The sequence below is a fragment of the Muscardinus avellanarius genome (assembly GCF_963383645.1).
Source record: "Muscardinus avellanarius genome assembly, chromosome: 3".
Lineage (NCBI taxonomy): Eukaryota > Metazoa > Chordata > Mammalia > Rodentia > Gliridae > Muscardinus > Muscardinus avellanarius.
In genome coordinates, this window is record NC_137788.1 from 20,827,285 (window position 1) to 20,844,992 (window position 17,708).

General features: G+C 48.0%; 1 protein-coding gene across 1 annotated transcript in view; it reads left to right on the plus strand.

The window, feature by feature from the left end:
• The window catches only part of CATSPER4 (cation channel sperm associated 4), a gene marked incomplete at both ends in the record, with an annotated part of 30,234 nt that extends 17,039 nt beyond the window's left edge, over positions 1-13,195 (plus strand). The window contains 5 exons of the mRNA XM_080691356.1: positions 395-606; positions 920-1,082; positions 2,383-2,480; positions 8,954-9,104; positions 12,869-13,195. Of these exons, the coding sequence (XP_080547482.1) occupies positions 395-606; positions 920-1,082; positions 2,383-2,480; positions 8,954-9,104; positions 12,869-13,195 (951 nt within the window). The remainder of the gene's footprint in view (positions 1-394; positions 607-919; positions 1,083-2,382; positions 2,481-8,953; positions 9,105-12,868) is intronic.
• Between the last annotated feature and the right edge of the window lie 4,513 nt (positions 13,196-17,708).

Here is a 17,708-nt window from a genome sequence, read left to right on the forward strand (position 1 = left end):
AATACTTCCCAGAGGGTTGAGGGCTGGGGCCCTTGACATGAGAGTAGGTAGGGCTTTAGAAGTTTGCTGAGTAGGCTTTCTGGGGTGAAATGGAAGGGGTGGGGGCTAAGCTTGGAAAAGGGCTGAGAATTTCCAAAGAGGTGGTGAGGGGCTTGTGCATTTGAAATTGACCTCCCTCAGCAAAACCAGGAGCTCCAGTCTCCATGTGAGTGTACTTGCCTAGCCTACAGGAAGTTATATCCTGGATTCCATTCCCAGTGCCACAGGGAAAAGAGAAGGGCAGGGGGTTGGAGCTGAAACCCTGTCATCCCGAGACTCACTACCCTGAAGTCAAGCAAGAGCCTGGGGCGCAGCTGGGCCTGAGCTCTGTCCCCCTCCATCCCTCCTACCCCAGACAGATGCCGAGGAGGAGGACAAAGAAAACGAGCTGCCACTCGTGCACTGTGACGTTGCACGGCTGGAGAAAGCTGGTCAGCCTCAGGAGCCACTTGTGGGGGGTCCTCTGTCCAATCTCTCGGAAGATACATGCGAAAACTTCTGCTTGGTGCTTGAGGCAATACAGGAGAACTTAAGGCAGTACAAGGAGATCCGAGAGGAGCTCAATGAGTAAGGGCGGCCCGGGCTGGCGGTTTCCAGGGGTACTTCTGAGTCCCAGGAGTCAGGAATGGGCTTCAGATTGGCTGGCCTCAGGCACCCAGACTGGTTTAAGTGATTTGCCCAGCCAGGGTCCCTCAGCCTGTTACTGGAAGAGCTGTGATCTAGACCTCCGGGTTCGTCCCATCTCACATAGTTCTGCCTGGGTCTCTATCATAGAGTGTGGGACAGGAGGGGGGGGGGGATGCATAGCAGGGAAGAAGCGAGAAAGCCGCCGTCCTGTCCCCCGAAGCCCCATCCTAACGCACTCCCCGCTCTGACTCAGGATCGTGGAGGAGGTGCGCACCATCTGCTTCAACCAGGAGGAAGAGGAAGGTCGGTTGCACAGACATTTTTCGAGGACCATGTCGAAGGCCAGCTCCTTGAAGCTCACCCACAGCATGAATAAGCAGCAAGACTTGATCACTGCGCTAGCAAACAGGGAAAAGGTGCGCCTTCCCTCCCCTACCCCAGTCAGCACTCCCTCCTCCTAGCCTAGCTGCTGGCCCATGTGTCAAGGTGTCTGTCTATTCCAAGGTCTGCCTGCCTGCTAAATTCCTGCCAGTCACCACCTACTCTGTTAGGCCCCGCCCTTTCCTTTTCAGAACAGCCACGCCCCTCCCAGCAAGCTCCAGGACCCTCCCCTCCCATCAAGCTTAAGGCCCTGTTCACTAGCGCCTCCAAATCCACTCCTAGTGTGTGGTTTGAGGCAACTCAGCTGTCTTTAGAGACAGATGGTCAGTCTGCTTGTGGGCAAAGGACCCCTGAATCCCATCAAGGGCAGAAAAGAGGAAGGTTCTGATAGAAAAAGGCATACACTACTGGCAGGGCACAGTGGCACATGCTTGTAATCCCAGGGCCTCTGAAGGCTGAGTCAGGATTGCAAGTTCCAGGCCAGCCTTAGCAACTTAGTGAGACCCTGTGTCAACCTGAAAAGGGCTGGGGATGTAGCTCAGTGGTGGCATGCCCCTGGGTTCAGTTCCCAGAGCTGGAGGGGAGCAGAATGACCTGGAGCCCCTTGGCTCAGAGGAGTATTAGCCAGCTGGAGTAGACCTATGAAGAACTTCCCTGGAAGGCCTGGGTGGGGAAGCTGTTAAGGCTGGAGAAGTGGAAACAAAACAACAAACAAAAAAACCCTCTTGATTTACAGCTTTATGAGTCTACTACAAGTATAATACTCAGCAAACACAAGTTCAATTTCTGAGAATGCAGGATGGAAGCCACGGGGCCTGCACACACACAGCCAGCCATTTCATCTCCCTGCATCCCCAGCATGGCCACAGCCTGGCCAGAGTCCATCCTCTCCCTCACGTCTGGGCAGAGGCCGGGGGCTGTGACAGTGGCCACCACTGCAGGGCTTATGCCTGTGAGCCCCAGGCCCAGAGGAGCCAGGATGGAGAAGGATGCTGGACGAGAGTGGGAGCCCTAGCAGCAAGGAGGAGCAGAGAAGGTGGTGCTGGCCAAGGTAACCAGGATCTGGCCCTGGGATGGGCATTCCTGCCTCCCCTGCTCCAGCCCAGAGCTGGATAAGGCCTGAGTAGGCCCACACACTAAGAAGAGAAAGGCCCAGCTGGCAAGGCCAGTGAGGCCAGGCATGTGTAATGCAATAAAGTTTTGTGTTAGAATCAGTGTGTTTGATTGGTGGATCTCCAACTCTTTGGAACACTCACCCCAGGTCTGATGGGAATGATACATGCTGCCCCTAAAAAGCCTGTTCATTTAATGAGAGCGTCATGGACTGCCCTCAAGGGGCGTGTGGGGCTCTTCACACCAAAGGGGAGCTTGAGTAGCAGCCATGGCAATTGGAAGAACTGCCCCCATGGACAGGAGACCTGGATTCTCAAGTAGTCAGTTCTTAGCCATGAAGTAGGAGACTGGTGGCATCAGCCATGTCCCTGAGACTCAGGTGCCTGGTGTCGGATGGGGGAAGGCTGGATGGCCCAGAGTTCTGCCTGCTGTTCAGCACAGGTTGGCAATTAGGGACCTTGGGGATCCTCACTGGTTGGAATAGAAGTTCCCAGAGACCCACTAATTGCAGCTGGTGGGAAACCACCTCATCCTCCACCCATCAGCATTGGTTCCAGTCCTCAAAAGCACTCTGAGTCCTGCAGGGGAGGAATCCGGACAACTGGGGATGCATGTGTGCTCAGCAGGCAGCAGAGAGGTGGCACCGGTGCCAGGCATGTCTCAGAGGTACTGTCTGTTCCCCTTGAAGGCCATAACTCCTTCCTGACACCCTCTGAGTCCATCTATCAGCACAGACATGGCCATCTGCTGGCCTCTGCTGCTGCTGCTCCCAAATGGGGATGGAGCCCCCAACCTGCCTGGTGAGCATCCATATACACCTTTCCAACCATCCTCCTCCTCTCCCCCTCTTTTTGCTGGCCAGAGAGGGGAAGGTGATGGTGAAAGACCAGGTAGTGTCTTCAGGAAGATTTCATGAGGTGAGCTCAGCCACCTGCCAACCTCCCAAATTGAAAGGCTGAGGACTGGTAAGTTTAGCGGTGGGAGCACAAAGGGCAACTTCATGGGGCTTTGACTTCTCCCATGTTTCTCTTCCAGGATGCTATCTTTGTCATCTCTTCTGTCTCTGCTTTTCTATCCATCCTGCCCATTTGACCAGACTAAGTGGCTGGAGTTTCAAGCAGGCTGGAGACTCAGGAAGTAGGATCCTGCTGCCTTCCCCTTCCCTACTCTGCTGGCACAGACACCTGGGGCAGGAGTGCAGTGCTTAGTGCAGGAGTGCAGCCCTGGGTTCTGAGCTCCTAGGACGGTATAGTGGAAAATATCAGGGAGTGTCAGAAAATTGTGTGTCTCATCACCCGACCCCAAATTGGGTCCATGACTTTTACCAGGGACAGGAACATCCTTGGCAAAGCATCAGGAAGCAGATACAACCAACTTTGGTGAGAAGAGCAGAAGGGGACAATCATTCCCATGAGCAGGCTCCACTTACGGGCCCCCACCGCGTGCTGAGCACTGTGCTAAGGGCTTCTTCATGACCTGCAGTGCTCTTATCATCCGTATTTTACAGTAGAGAAAGCCGAGGTTTAGAGTCATGCAATGATTTCTGTGTCCCCCATCACAGAGCTGGGATCCTAGCCCAGGTCTGACTTCAGAGCCTAGGTCACACTCCATTGCTTCTCAGGGGATCTTCTGAAAACAGGAAATTTCAGTATCATACAGATGTCAATTCTTACTAAATCTGTTTTTTTGTTTTGTTTGGTTTGGTTTGGTGGTACTAGGGGTGGAACCCAGAGGCTTTCTACCTCCAGGCTATACTCCCAGACCCATTTTATATTTTATTTGGAAACAGGGTCTCACTAAATTGCTAAGAGCCTCACTAAGTAGCTGAGGCTGGCTTCGAACCTGCGCGATCCTCCTGTCTCAGCCTCCCAAGCGCGGGGATTACAAGCGTGCGCCACCACGCCCGGCTCTGACTAAATCTGTAACTGCAATAAACCTCCAATCAAAAGCCCAACAGAATTCTGTAGAACTTAATAAGCTGATTTGAATACGTGTAAGGAAGAACAAAAAGCTAACAATATCCAAGGTAATTTTGAAGAACAAGATGGGAGCCTCACTCTACCAAATACTGAAACTTACTATACAGTAGCAGCAGGATAATGTGGTGGTGGTGCAGTGGTAGACCAGCACACCGATGAACCGAAGGGGCAGCGTGGACATTGGTCTGGATATATAATGATAGATGACATGACACATCAACCAGTGAAGGATGGACTTTTCCACAGCGGGCAGGGACAACTAGGCAGCCTTTTAGAAAAAAATATAAAGTTTAGATCCATGAAAATATCTCTCGCAGATTACAACTTGAGATCCTAGCAAGACATCTGTTCATTTCGGGCTGGGCTTCTGTTGTAAACAGGTCTAGAGAGAACTCAAATTTAGAGGGCTCCTCAGAAACTGAACCGAAGTCCCTCACCGCGTTGAAGGGAACACGGGAGCCAGAGCGGTGAGGTATTCCCCAAGTAACATGAAAAGTCAGAACTAAAGAAATAAAGGTGGGTCTCAATCCCAGGTCTCCCTACTCTTTCCGAGCATCCTGGCCAGCTCATCCCTATTGTGAACCCTTGCAAGCAGGGGAGGGTTGAGGAAAAGGGTCCGTACCTCTTCAGATCCAGGAGATGAGAAGGATGAGCACATCAGCTGGGCTAGGTCCCCTTCAGTTTTCTGAATTAGTCCTCTGATCATTGCTAACATGTAATGACAAAGCGTCAGATGATGGACCTGTTTCTGCCCGCTGCCCAGGGGAATGAGGAAGGTTTCCTAGAAATCCAGCTCAGCATAGTGATCTGGGCCTGTGTCTCAAGGGAGAGTGTCTGGCTCAGCCATGCAAATAAAGCCGTGTTTTTGCCAGGCTGTGCAGTACAGTTAGGAAGATGTCAAGCTCTGGGGTCCGATGGACCTGGTTTCAAATGCAGTACCACCACTTCTAGCTGTGTGGCCTTGGATAGAAAGCTTTTATCTGTCTAAGCTCAATGGCTCATCTGATAAGTGGAAATTATAGTCCTTACCTCAATCTGGTTGTGAGGATCTCAGGTACTAGTGCATGATCTCTTGTACCAGTTTCTTGCATTGGACAAGGCAGAAACTGAATGTTGTACTTGACTGCTATTGTATTACATGAAGCACTTAGCTTGCAATATGGAGTCATGTAAAAAAATTGATATTCTTAACGTTTTTTTTCTTTCCTTGTTTGTTTCTCTTTTTAAATTTTTTTTATTGCCGGATGTGGTGGCTCACGCTTGTAATCCCCGCGCTTGGGAGGCGGAGACAGGAGAAAATCCAGAAGAACACTGTGTCCAAAGGGTACAGGGGCCCCAGTGAAGTTTGGTAAGACACTGGCTTCTAGTGAGTTCATTTAGCTAGAGCTGATTTTTTTTTTCAGGTCTGGGGATGGAACCCAGAGGCATTTGACCTCCAAGCTATACCCCCTGCCCTGTTTATTATTTATTTATTTATTTATTTATTTATTTATTTATTTATTTATGTTGGTGGTACTGGGGTTGCTGGAAACCTTACCTCCGGGCTACACTTCCAGGCCTATTTTATACTTTTTAAATTTGGAAACAGGGTCTCTGAAGCCAGCAAGGATGGCTTTGAACCTGCAAGATCCTCCTGTCTCCAGGATTGCGCAGGTTTGAAGCCAGCCGCACTGGTTTAAGAGACCCTCTTTCCAAATAAAAGTATAAAATAGGTCTGGGAGTGTAGTCCGGAGATAGAAGGGCTTCTAGGAACCCCAGTACCACCAAAAAAAAGAAAAAGCTCCTCCTGTCTCCACCTCCCCAAGCACCTGGATTACAAGCATGTGCCACTATGCCGGCTTTATTTATTTTGAAACAGGGTCTCACTAAGTTGCGGAGGGCCTCACTAAGTAGCTGAGGCTGTCCATGAACCGCGATCCTCCGGTCTCAGCCTCCCAAAAGCTGGGATTACAAGCGTGTGCCACCACACCCAGCAAGAGCTGATTTTTGGTGGGAGGCCAGGGCAGGTAAGATAAAGTGGGCAAGTTATCCTCTCCCAACAGCCAGGACTCTAGCTACTGGTCAGAGATTAAAAATTCCTAGTGGAAGGAGCTAATAATCCACTCAAGACCAGGGCTATAGTCCCAGCAGAGGCCTGGAAGGCTAGGCAGGGAAGCTGAGGCAAAAGTCTGGTTGTTGGAACAAATCTGTGTGCCAGGTTTTACAGAAAGGCTGTGTTCACAGGGCCTCCCTGGGGAGCACAACAAGCTTCCAGGCCAACCTTCTGGCCAGGTTGAAACTGGGGCCAGGACACCAAAAAGACGATGATGTTCTCCAAATACATATCCTTTGCAGTAAAAATAATTCTAACCCCCCAAACTTTTTTTTTTTTTTTTAAAACAGGGTCTTCCTATGTTGTCCTTGCCTGGCCAAACCAGTGTTTTTTTTTGTTTGTTTGTTTTTTGTTTTTATATTTGGGATTGAACCCAGGAGCACTCTGCCACTGAGTTATACCCCCACTCTTTTTATTTTTTAATCTGAAAAAGGGTCTCACTGGCGTTAAACCTGTGATCCTCCTGTCTCAGCCATTCCAAGTACTGGGATTACAGACATGTCCCTTCACCCAGGATTTTTGAAGAAAAAGGCCATGTTGTCCCACATCAGACTGGGAATGCCCTTCTATTTGAAGGTTAGGGTATTGGTTTCTAAGCTGTCAGCCACAGAACCCTTTAAAATAATAATCACAAGCAGTGTTTATTGCTTTTTGACCGAGTGCTGTAGAGCAAATCCTTATTAACAGATATTACAAGCCAGGCGTGGTGGCGCACGCTTGTAATCCCCACACTTGGGAGGCTGAGACAGGAGAATCGCACAGGTTTGAAGCCAGCCTCAGCTATTTAGTGAGGCTCTCAGCAACTTAGTGAGACCCTGTTTCCAAATAAAATATTAAAAAAATAGGTCCGGGAGTGTAGCCCAGAGGTAGAAAGCCCTTGGGTTCCATCTCCAGTACCACACACACACACACACACACACACACACACACACACACACAAGATTAACACACATTACCTCATTAAGTCATCACAATAATCTTGTGAGGTTCTGAGTTTACAGATGAGTGTAATCTAAGGCTCAGAGAAGGATTTTCCCAAATTGCACAGCCGATACAGAAATGGCTTGTGCTCCTAAGTGCTCACCAATGATGTCACATCCTTTTTTTTTTTTTTTTTTTGCAGTCTAGGGATGGAACCCAAGGACATTCTACCTTCAAGCTATACCCCCAGCCCTACTATTTTTCTATTCTTTATTTTGTTTTTTTGTTTTTCGTGGTACTGGGGGTGGAACCCAGGGGTTTTTCTACCTCCAGGCTATACTCCCAGACCTATTTTATATTTTATTTGGAAACAGGGTCTCACTAAGTTGCTGAGAGCCTCACTAAGTAGCTGAGGCTGGCTTTTAACCTGTGTGATCCTCCTGTCTCAACCTCCTAAGTGCTGGGATTACAAGCATGTGCCACCATGCCCAGCTCTATTCTTTATTTTGAAACAGGGTTTCACTGAGTTGCAAAGGGCCTCACTAAGTAGTTGAGGCTGTCAGTGAACAGTGATCCTCCTGTCTCAGCCTCCCAAATTGGGATTACAAGTGTGTGCCACCACGCCCAGCTACCCCCCCCTCTCTCTCTCTCTTCCCCCCTCTCTCTCTCTTCCCCTCTCTCTCTCCTCTCTCGCCTCTTCTCTTCTCTCTCTCTCTCTCTCTCTCTCTCTCTCTCTCTCTCTCTCTCTCTCTCTCTCTCTCTCTCTCTCTCTCCAGTACTGGAGATGGAACCCAGGGGCATTCACTAAGTAGCTGAGGCTGTCTGTGAACCACCATCCTCCTGTCTCAGCCTCCCAAATGCTGGAATTACAAATGTGTGCCACCACGCCTGGTTTACATTCTTTCTTAAGAAGAGATTGTACATGTAATCCCAGTACTTGGGAGGTTGAGACAGGAGGATCGCAGGTTCACAGCCAGCCTCAGCAATTTAGTGAGGCTCTCAGCAACTTTTCAAGACTCTGTTTTCAATTAAAAAATAAAATAGTATTGGGAGTGTAGCCTGGTGTTAGAAGGCCCCTGGGTTCCATCCTTTGTATCACAATAAACAAGCAAGCAAACAGCCGGGCGTGGTGGCGCATGCTTGTAATCCCAGTATTTGGGAGGCTGAGAGGAGGATTGCACATTTGTGGACAGCCTCAGCTACTTAGTGAGGCCCTCTGCAACTTAGTGAGACCTTGTTTCAAAATACTGAATAAAAAGTAGGGCTGGGGGTATAGCTAGGAGGTAGAATGCCCCTGGGTTCCATCCCCAGTACGGCCCAAAAAAAAAAAAAAAAAAAAAAAGTCCTGAGTCATGATAAGCATCACCATAGAATGTGTCCCAGCTTGTAGATCCCCCACTTCTTGCTGAGAGGATCAAACCCAGGGCCTCCAACGTAGCAGGCAAGCTCTCGACCACTGAGAACATCTTCGGTGAATTCCTGTCATTTATGTCTTTGTCAGGAGGAAAAAGAACTCACTAAGGGTATGGCCCAGCTCTGGAGCCAGGCTGCTACCTGCAGAACCTTGGGCAACCTACTTAACTTCTCCGAGCCTCAGTTTCCTCGTCGTTGGAAAAGAAAAGGGGGCAAAAGTATTACCTTTAGCCTAGGATTGCTGTGAGGACGAGATGAAATAATTCACGTAAAGCACGAGATTCAGCACCTATCTTTATCTACCCAGTGCAGGTAAAGGGGAAATCGACGTTTGTGCATCCGCACCACCGGCGCCCTGACCCGTCGGTGCCGCTTCCTCTCCCCGCAGCTGTGCGGTCAGCAGCCAGCGGCTCCCGGGTCAGCAGGTCCGCGGGGCCTCTCTACTGCTGACGCCGGCCTTCAACCCGTCCCGCTTCTCGAGTCGCGAGACGCCCTGCCTGGCGCCCGAGCGGCTCCGCGTGACCAGCGGGCGGACGCCGGTGCCAGCCAGGGAGCGGCCGCCGCGGAGGTCCCAGGGCTGTCCAGCGCAGCTCGGAGAAGCCCGACTCCTCGGGGCGTGGCCGCGGGCGTGGCTTGCAGGGTTACGGTGCTGGGATTGGCCTTGTTCTAGCAGGGGCGGGGCTTTTGAAACTTTGAAGACCTAGGTCTTTGTAGATTGGTGAACATGCCTGGGGGCGGGCCTGTCTGTCACTTCTGAGCTAGAGCTACACCCTCAGCCCTAATTGCACCCAGGGGCATTGCACCTCCGAGCTACACCCCCAGTCCTAATTTTTAGTCTTTTTTATTATTATTATTTTTTTTAATTTTTTTTTTTTTTTTTGGTGGTACTGGGGTTCCTGGAAGCCCTTCTACCTCCGGGCTACACTCCCAGACCTATTTTTTACATTTTTTTTTAAATTTGGAAACAGGGTCTCCTAAGCCAGCGCACGCGGCTGGCTTCGAACCTGCGCGATCCTCCTGTCTCCGCCTCCCAAGCGCAGGGATTACAAGCGTGCACCACCACGCCCGGCCTTTTATTATTTTTTTTTGAAACGGGGTTTCACTGAGTTGTGAAGGGTCTCGCTAAGTAGCTGAGGCTGTCCACGAACCGTGATCCCCAGGATTACAAGCGTGTGCTACCACGCCCCACTCCTATTTTATTTTGAAACAGGGTCCTCAGCTACTTAGTAAGGCTTTCAGCAATTTAGTGAGATCCTGTTACCAAATTAAGTATAAAATAGGTCTGGGAGTATAGTCCGGAGGTAGAAAAGCCCCTGGGTTCCACCCCCAGTACCACAAATAAAAAAAGAAATAAAAAAAAAGAAAAAAGAAAAAGAAAGAAAGAAAGAGGGTCTCACTAAGTTGCAGAGGGCTTTGCTAAGTTACTGAGGCTGGCTGTAAACTTGCAATCCTTCTGTCTCAGCCTCCAAAGTACTGGGATTACAAACATGTGCCACCACACCCAGAAAATATTTTGTTCTTTAATGCTTTAACAACTCCTAAAAAAATTAAGTAAACGATCAATTTATATTATTTTTCATATATGCCTAAGTCACAAATGTATTAAATCATCATAAAATTAATTACATTTCACTGGGAATTCATATTGACTTTATAGGTCTGAAGTAGACTGTTTAAACAATCCTACTACTCACGCCTGTCTGTAGTCCCAGCAACTCAGAAAGCTGAGGTGGAAGGATCTCTTGAGCCCAGGAGTTTGAGGTCAGTCTGGGCAACATGCCAAGACTCTGTCACGAAAAGGAAAGGAAAGGAAAGGTAAGGACAACAGCCACAAGGTGGCACATGCCTCTAGCCTCGATTACGGGGAAGGATGGGGGCAGGAGGGTACCTTGAGCCCAGGAGTGACTCCTACTTGTATGACCCTCCCTACCTCAAAAAAAAAAAAAAAAAAAAAAAAACAAAAAAAACAATCATGTTAGGGAAGGTATTAGCTGTTGCCTTTATTTAAGATATTTCAAAATAAAATAGAATTAAGTAAAATTAAGAAAACTGTATAAATAGTCGGTTTGCCATTTGCAAATTTATTTATTTGTTTTTTATTTTTATTTTTTTGCGAGTCTAGGGATGGAACCCAGGGGCATTTGCCCTCTGAGCTACACCCCCTGCCCTATTTTTTATTCTTTATTTTGAAATCGGGTCTCACTGAGTTGCGGAGGGCCTCACTTAGTCGCTGAGGCTGTCCGTGAACCGCGATTCTCCCGTCTCAGCCTCCCGAATGCTGGGATGACAAGTGTGCGCCACCACGCCCGGCTGCCATTTGCAAGTTTAACTCTCAACACTGCCACTGTTTCCAGACAGGTTTCCCTTCCTTTTCTGCATCAACTTTTCAAATCTTCTTTCTTCTCAGTCTCTTGCATGTCCCCTGTTCCCTTCCTCCAACAAATGAAACAGAAGCCATCAAGTTGAAACACTCAATTTTCTACTCACCGGGCCATAAATTTATACTTTTAGACACACAGCCTTAAGAGTTACATTAACAAAACCTTCTGGTCCTATTTTGGAGAATATGCCCTAAATTCATCTACTATGTTAACACCCAGGTTCATTTTCCATTAACTTTTTTTTTTTTAAACTGGGATTGAACTCAGGGGCATTCTCCTTCTGACCTATATCCCCAACCTCTTTTTTTAATTTTTAATTTGGAAGCAGGGTATATTGCTAAATTGCTGAGGCTGGCCTTGAACATGCAATTCTCCTGTTTCAGCCTCCCAAATTCTGGGATTACAGGTGTAATCTTACCAAGCCTGGCTTCTCCCTTTAAATTTTTTTTTTAATGGGGATTGAGCCTGTATTCATTGTTAATAAGAGCTGTATTAATTGCTAATAAGAACAAGCCTTCATACTTAGGCAGAACAATAAAACCCTTTTCTCTCTCTTAGCTGTCAGCCAAGAGCTGCAGCCAGGATTAACCTCAGTCAGTTAAAAGTTGGCTGTTAGCTCAGCTGGACACTGAATTTTAAAACACAGAAACCTACACTTAGAAAAAGAATTGTTTAGACTCTCACAACAGTTTAGACTAAAGTTAAAAGATGAAAAAGCAAGCTACGTTAACCCAATATTAATTACTACACAAAATATAGCCCCAAACCTCCATACTTTAAAAGACAGAGATAGGGAAAGTCTGAGAATTCACCAAGGACACAGGTAGACAGTACATGCCTTAAACTTCAAAGCAGGTATATGCCACATAGCCCCTGACCTTGCTAACCAAGTAACACATTTTGATCAGATCGAACAGAAAAGCTTACACAGCAGAGATAACCGGCGGACCTGAACCTGCTTTTGGTGGGAAAAGAGGACTATTAGCTAAGCAGGATGGAAGGACATAATGAATTCTTATAAAAAATGTTGTGTTCAGAGACTTCAGTGCCTTACTTTTAAGACATTCCACTGTGTCCCTCTGACAGCGGGTAGTGCTTTGATTGTTCTGTCTCGTCCTTGTAATAATAAAATTTTGCTTAAGCTTGCAGCAGTATAGTTCTATTTTTTCTAAACTAAGAAAAAGAACCCACAGCGACATCTCAAACCACTACATTTTTTTTTTTTTGGTGGTATTGGAGATTAAGTCGAAAGACACTACCTCCTAGCTATACCCCGACCCTATTTTATTCCTATTTTTGAAACACGGTCTCCCTACTTGCTGAGGCTGTCCTTCAATCTCTGATCCGTCAGTCTCAGCCTCCCTGGGATTACAGGCATGAGCCACCACACCCAGCTCTCCCATAACTTTGATAGTGACCTCTGCCGCAGACTGAACCCTAACCCTAGCTAGTCGGTAGCCCAGACCACACCCTAACTCCCGGTCACAACCTGACCCCGAGACTCAGGAAGGGGGACGACGCAGTTTGGGTGGGAGTCCCATCTGCGGGGCCCCGGAGGCCGCTCAGCCTAAAGGAGAGCCCGAGCGGCGCGCGGCGGGACCTCGCTGGAGGGTGGCAGGTCATGCGCAGAGCGATCCCTCCCGCCCGGCGCCGGGGCAGCGTGCCGGGGCGGGACGTCGGAGCGGCTGGACTCTCGATTGGTCAGAGGCGGGCAGAAAGGGGCGGGACACTGGCGCGGCCCGATTCCCGATTGGTCAGGGACAGGAAAAAAAAGAGGCGGGGCCGGGCGGCGCGCGCTCTGGGGCGCGCGACCCGGCGGGCGTGTAACGGCCGTTAGCGGAGCTGAGGTGAGCCGCCGCGGTCGGCCGACGTGGTGGCCGCAGTCGGTGTCCCCAGTGAGGGGTTTCGCCGCCCGCTTTCAGGCCCGCGTAAGTTCCTCCTCGGGGTCCCCTTGGAGTGCAGACCTGGCCCCTCCTGCGCTGGTCGGGGCGAAGCCTGGGACACTCGCGATCTACCTCAGGGCGGGGGGGGGGGGCGAGGAGCGGCTGCGCACGCGCAGAGCGACCGCCCCCGCCCGCGGGCGGCTCGCTGCCCGGGCTTCCCCGGGGACAGTGCCCCGCGCGCCCTCCCTCCGCCCCTCGGTGCTTCGCGCTCTCGCCGCCCTCTTAGCATTGGCTGCCTTACCTGAGAGTCCGGCCCCGTGCCCTCGTGGAGCACCCGGTCCCCGGACCAGAGTAAATGTCAAGTGAGTGTTAGCACCAAGTGCAGGGTGGAGAAATCTTACAAAGAAGGCGCTCATCTAATCGGAGAGATCAGGGAGCCCTTCCTGAGGCTGAGTTGAGATTTGTAGGATGTGTAGAGAATTAAGGTTGGGGACAGCATTTGGGAAAGCCCTAGACCCGTGCTTCTGAGCCAGGACGATTTTTGCTTCTTGGGATCTCTGGCAGTGTCTGGAGGTAACTTTGATGGTCAGGCCTCTGGGATTGCTACTGGCACCTAGTCATCTCGTATGAAGGAGCCCAAGATGCTGCTAGACATCCTGCAGTGTGCAGCACAGCTACACACACACACACACACACACACACACACACACACACACACGGAATTCGTAGAGTGTCAGTAGTGTGGAAATTGAGCTCTGCTATGTAGCAAGGAGGAGCTGGTGCTTTGGAAGGACTATAGTGTGTTCAATTTTGTTGTTGTTGTTGTTGGTACTGGAGGTGGAACCCAGGGGCCTTTCTACCTCCAGGCTATTTTATACTTTATTTGGAAACAGGGTCTCACTAAGTTGCTGAGAGCCTCACTAAGTAGCTGAGGCTGGTTTCAGACCTGTGCGATCCTCCTGTCTCAGCCTCCCAAGCGCTGGGATTACAAGCGTGCGCCACCACACCTGGCTTAGTGTGTTCAGTTTATTGAAGTGTTCAACAGAGCACATTCAACACTTAACTTCACCCCAATAAAACAGGAGGACCAGAGTCATGTTTGTCTTTTACACAATACATTCCCAGCATGTGGCTCAGTGCAAATAGGTGATAAGTAAATTTGGGGTGACAAATTGAATACAGTGTGTTAGGTAAGGAGAAGTGGCGATACAGAAATAATGAGGGTAACTAACTAGACTTCATTACTTCTATTACGCCTTGTCTGCTTCATAATTGTTTGTGTGTTTTGTATGTCTTAGGACCTGTTCTTTGTGAAAGCATTTTGGTTTAATGAATGATCAAGGCCATAAATGTGATGGTGTGAGATTCTTAATGTATCTGTATCAGCTGTCTTTATATCCCTTCAAATCCTCCCCCTTGATGTGGTTCTCTCAACAGCTGCTAAGTGTGACATTCCACACTAAGACTGTAATTCTTCAAGGGGAGAAATACTTTTTTTATTGTTTCTGGGGATTGAACCCAGAGGCATTCTAAGTTAAACACCCAGCCCGATTTTTATTTGTTTATTTATTTGTTTTGCAGTCCTGGGGATTGAACATTCTACACCCGAGCTATACTCTACACCCTATTTTTTATTCTTTATTTTGAAATAGGGTCTCACTAAGTAGCTGAGGCTGGCCATGAACCTGCTATCTTTCTGTCTCAGCCTCTCAAGTACTGGGATTGCAAGTGTGCAACATCATGCCCGGCTGGATTTTATTTTTTATTTGGAAACCATCTCAATAAGTTGCAGAGAGCCTAAGTCCTGAGGCTGACTTTGAACCTGTAATCCTTCTGTCTCAGTCTCCCAAGTACTGGGATTACAAGCCTGTTGCCACCACACTCGGCCTGAGGAAATACTTTTTTTTTTTTTTTTTTTGCGAGTCTGGAGATGGAATCCAGGGACATTTGCCCTCCGAACTATACCCCCTGCCCAGTTTTTATTTTTTATTTTGAGACAGGGTCTCACTAAGTTGCAGAGGGCCTCACTAAGTAGCTGAGGCTGTGTGTGAACCGGGATCCTCCAGTCTCAGCCTCGCAAATGCTGGGATTACAAGGGTGTGCCACCATGCCCGGCATGGAGGAAATACTTTTTTTTTTTTTCTTAAAGGTCTGGGGTTGGAACCTAGGGGCGTACGACCTCCAAGCTATACCCCCTGCCCTATTTTTTATTCTTTAATTTGAAACAGGGTCTCACTAAGTTGTGGAGGGCCTCACCAAGTAGCTGAGGCTGTCCGCAAACCGCAATCCTCCGGTCTCAGCCTCCCAAATGCTGGGATTACAAGTACATGCCACCATGCCTGGCTTGGAGGAAAAACTTTTAACAGTCAAAGTTAACAAACAGGGCAATGTGAAGAATAATTGTTCCTGCTCCTTGTTTGAGGCTTGCAATTCTGGCAGAGGCAGAGACTCCAGCTTGTGGTACCTTAGTAAGTTCCTTCACTTCTTTTACTGTGTTTTAGCATACACAGAAAGAATACTGACTAAACTCCTGAAGCCTTCAAATACCTATTTCCCACCCTTCCTCATCTGACAGTGTCTCACCAAGTCGTCCAAGGCTGACCTCAGAGTTGCAATCCTCACCCAACTTTCAGTTCTGGATTTGAAGCCTCTTCATAGTTATATGAACTTCACCAACCTAAACCTTTATTTTCGTATCCATAAAATGAGGATAATAGCTGAGCGTAGTGGCACACACCAGTAATCCCAGCACTTGAGAGGCTGAAATGGAGGGTTGCAAGTTTGAAACCAGCATCAGCAACATAACAAGACCCTTAGCAAGTTAGTGAGATCGTATTTCAAAATAAAAAGTAAAAGCCAGGTGTGTGGCTCATGCCTGTAATCCCAATATTTGGGAGGCTGAGACAAGAGGATTTCAGGTTTGAGACCAGCCTTAGCAATATAATGAAACTCTCAGCAACCTAGTGAGACTCTATTTCAAAATAAAAAAGGGCTTCCAGGCATGGTGGTGCACGCTTGTAATCCCCGTGCTTGGGAGGCGGAGACAGGAGGATCATGCAGGTTCGAAGCCAGCCATGCTGGTTTAAGAGACCCTGTTTCCAAAAATAAAAAAGTAACCAGGCGTGGTGGCACACACTTGTAACACCCCCCCCACACACACACACAGACAGGAGGATTGCGTAGGTTCGAAGCCAGCCATGCTGGCTTAAGAGACCCTCTTTCCAAATAAAAATATAAAATAGGTCTGGGAGTGTAACCTGGAGGTAGAAGGGCTTCCAGGAACCCCAGTACCACCAAAAAAAAAAAAAAAACCCCAAAAACAAAATTAAAGGCTGAGAGTGTACCTCAAAGGTAGGATGCCCCTGGGCTCACTCTCCCCAACACACACACACACACACACACACACACACACACACAGAGAAAAGAAAAAAACAGCCAGGAAAAAATAAAATAGACATCCGAAATCCTAGTACTTGGGAGGCTGAGATAGGATCACAGGCTTGAGGCCAGCCTCAGCAATTTATCAAGGCCATCAGCAACTTAGTGAGATCTTGTTTCAAAGTAAAAAATAAAATAGGGCTGGGGGTGTAGCTCAGAGATAGAATGCCTCTGAGTTCAATCCCCAGTACCACACAAAATAACATAAAATTAAAATAGGACTGCGGGAGTGTAGCTTCGAGGTAGAAAAATATGTATCAGTACTCCCTCCCTAAAAAAATGAAGATAATAGTGACTGCCTCATAGGGTTGATGTGAGCATTAAATAATATGATGCCGCTGGGCGTGGTGGCACATGCTTGTTTTCCCAGTACTTAGTAGGCTGAAGAGGATTGCAGGTTTGCAGGAGGATTGCAGGTTTGCAGACTCAACAGTGTGTGAGTTCCTCCACAGTGAGTGAGGCCCTGTTTCAAAATAAAGAATAAAATAGGGAGGGGGATGTAGCTCTGAGGTAGAATGCCCCCAGATTCCATCCCCAATACCACACACACACAAATAATATGATTCTACAAAGTGTTTAGAACAGTGCTTGATAAAGTGCTAAATACATGTTAAATTTGTTGAGTAAATGAAGATTTTTGTAGTATAAAGGGCTTTGGATAGAGAAGCTAACTGTATTGGGTGCTTTTTTTTTCTTCTGCCTCCTTCCATTCAGTCCTATTTTTTTTTGGCTGTGTAATTGGTCATTTGTATTGCTTCTTGTATATTCATTTCTTTCACTTTTATACCAGGAAATCTCTATCTCCTTTACTTAGTCCTAAAAACCTCTACTAGTTGCTCATCGAATTCTGAACTTAGTAGGAAAAATCAAGAATGACTTACTCTGAGCCAGGTGTGGTGGTGCAAGCTTGTAATCCCAGCATTTGGGAGAACGAGAAAGGAGGATCGCTGCTAAAAGACAGCCTCAGTTACCACTTAGTGAGGCCCTTTGCAACTCAGTGAGACCCTGTTTCTAAAAATAAAGAAAAATAGGACTGGGGGTATAGCTCGTATCCCCAGTACCACAAAAAAAAAAAAAAAAAAAGAAACCCACAAAAAAACAAAGAATAAAAAATAGGGTGTCACTCAGAGGTAGAATGTCCCTGGGTTCCATCCAGTACTGCAAAAAAAAAAAAAAAAAAAGGAAGAAAGAAAGAAAATTCAAGGGAGCCAGATGTGTTGATGCATGCTTGAGAGGCTGAGAAAGGAGGATTGCAAGTTAAAAGCCGGTCTTAGCAGTTTTGCTAGGCTTTCAGCAATCTAGTTGAGACCCTGTTTCCAAGTAAGAAATAAAATCAGGGTGGGGTTATACCTTGGAGGTAGGATGCCTCTGGGTTCACCTCCTGTATCTAAAAAATAAATAATAAACATAGGGAGGAAAAGAATTTAATCTGTACTGAACA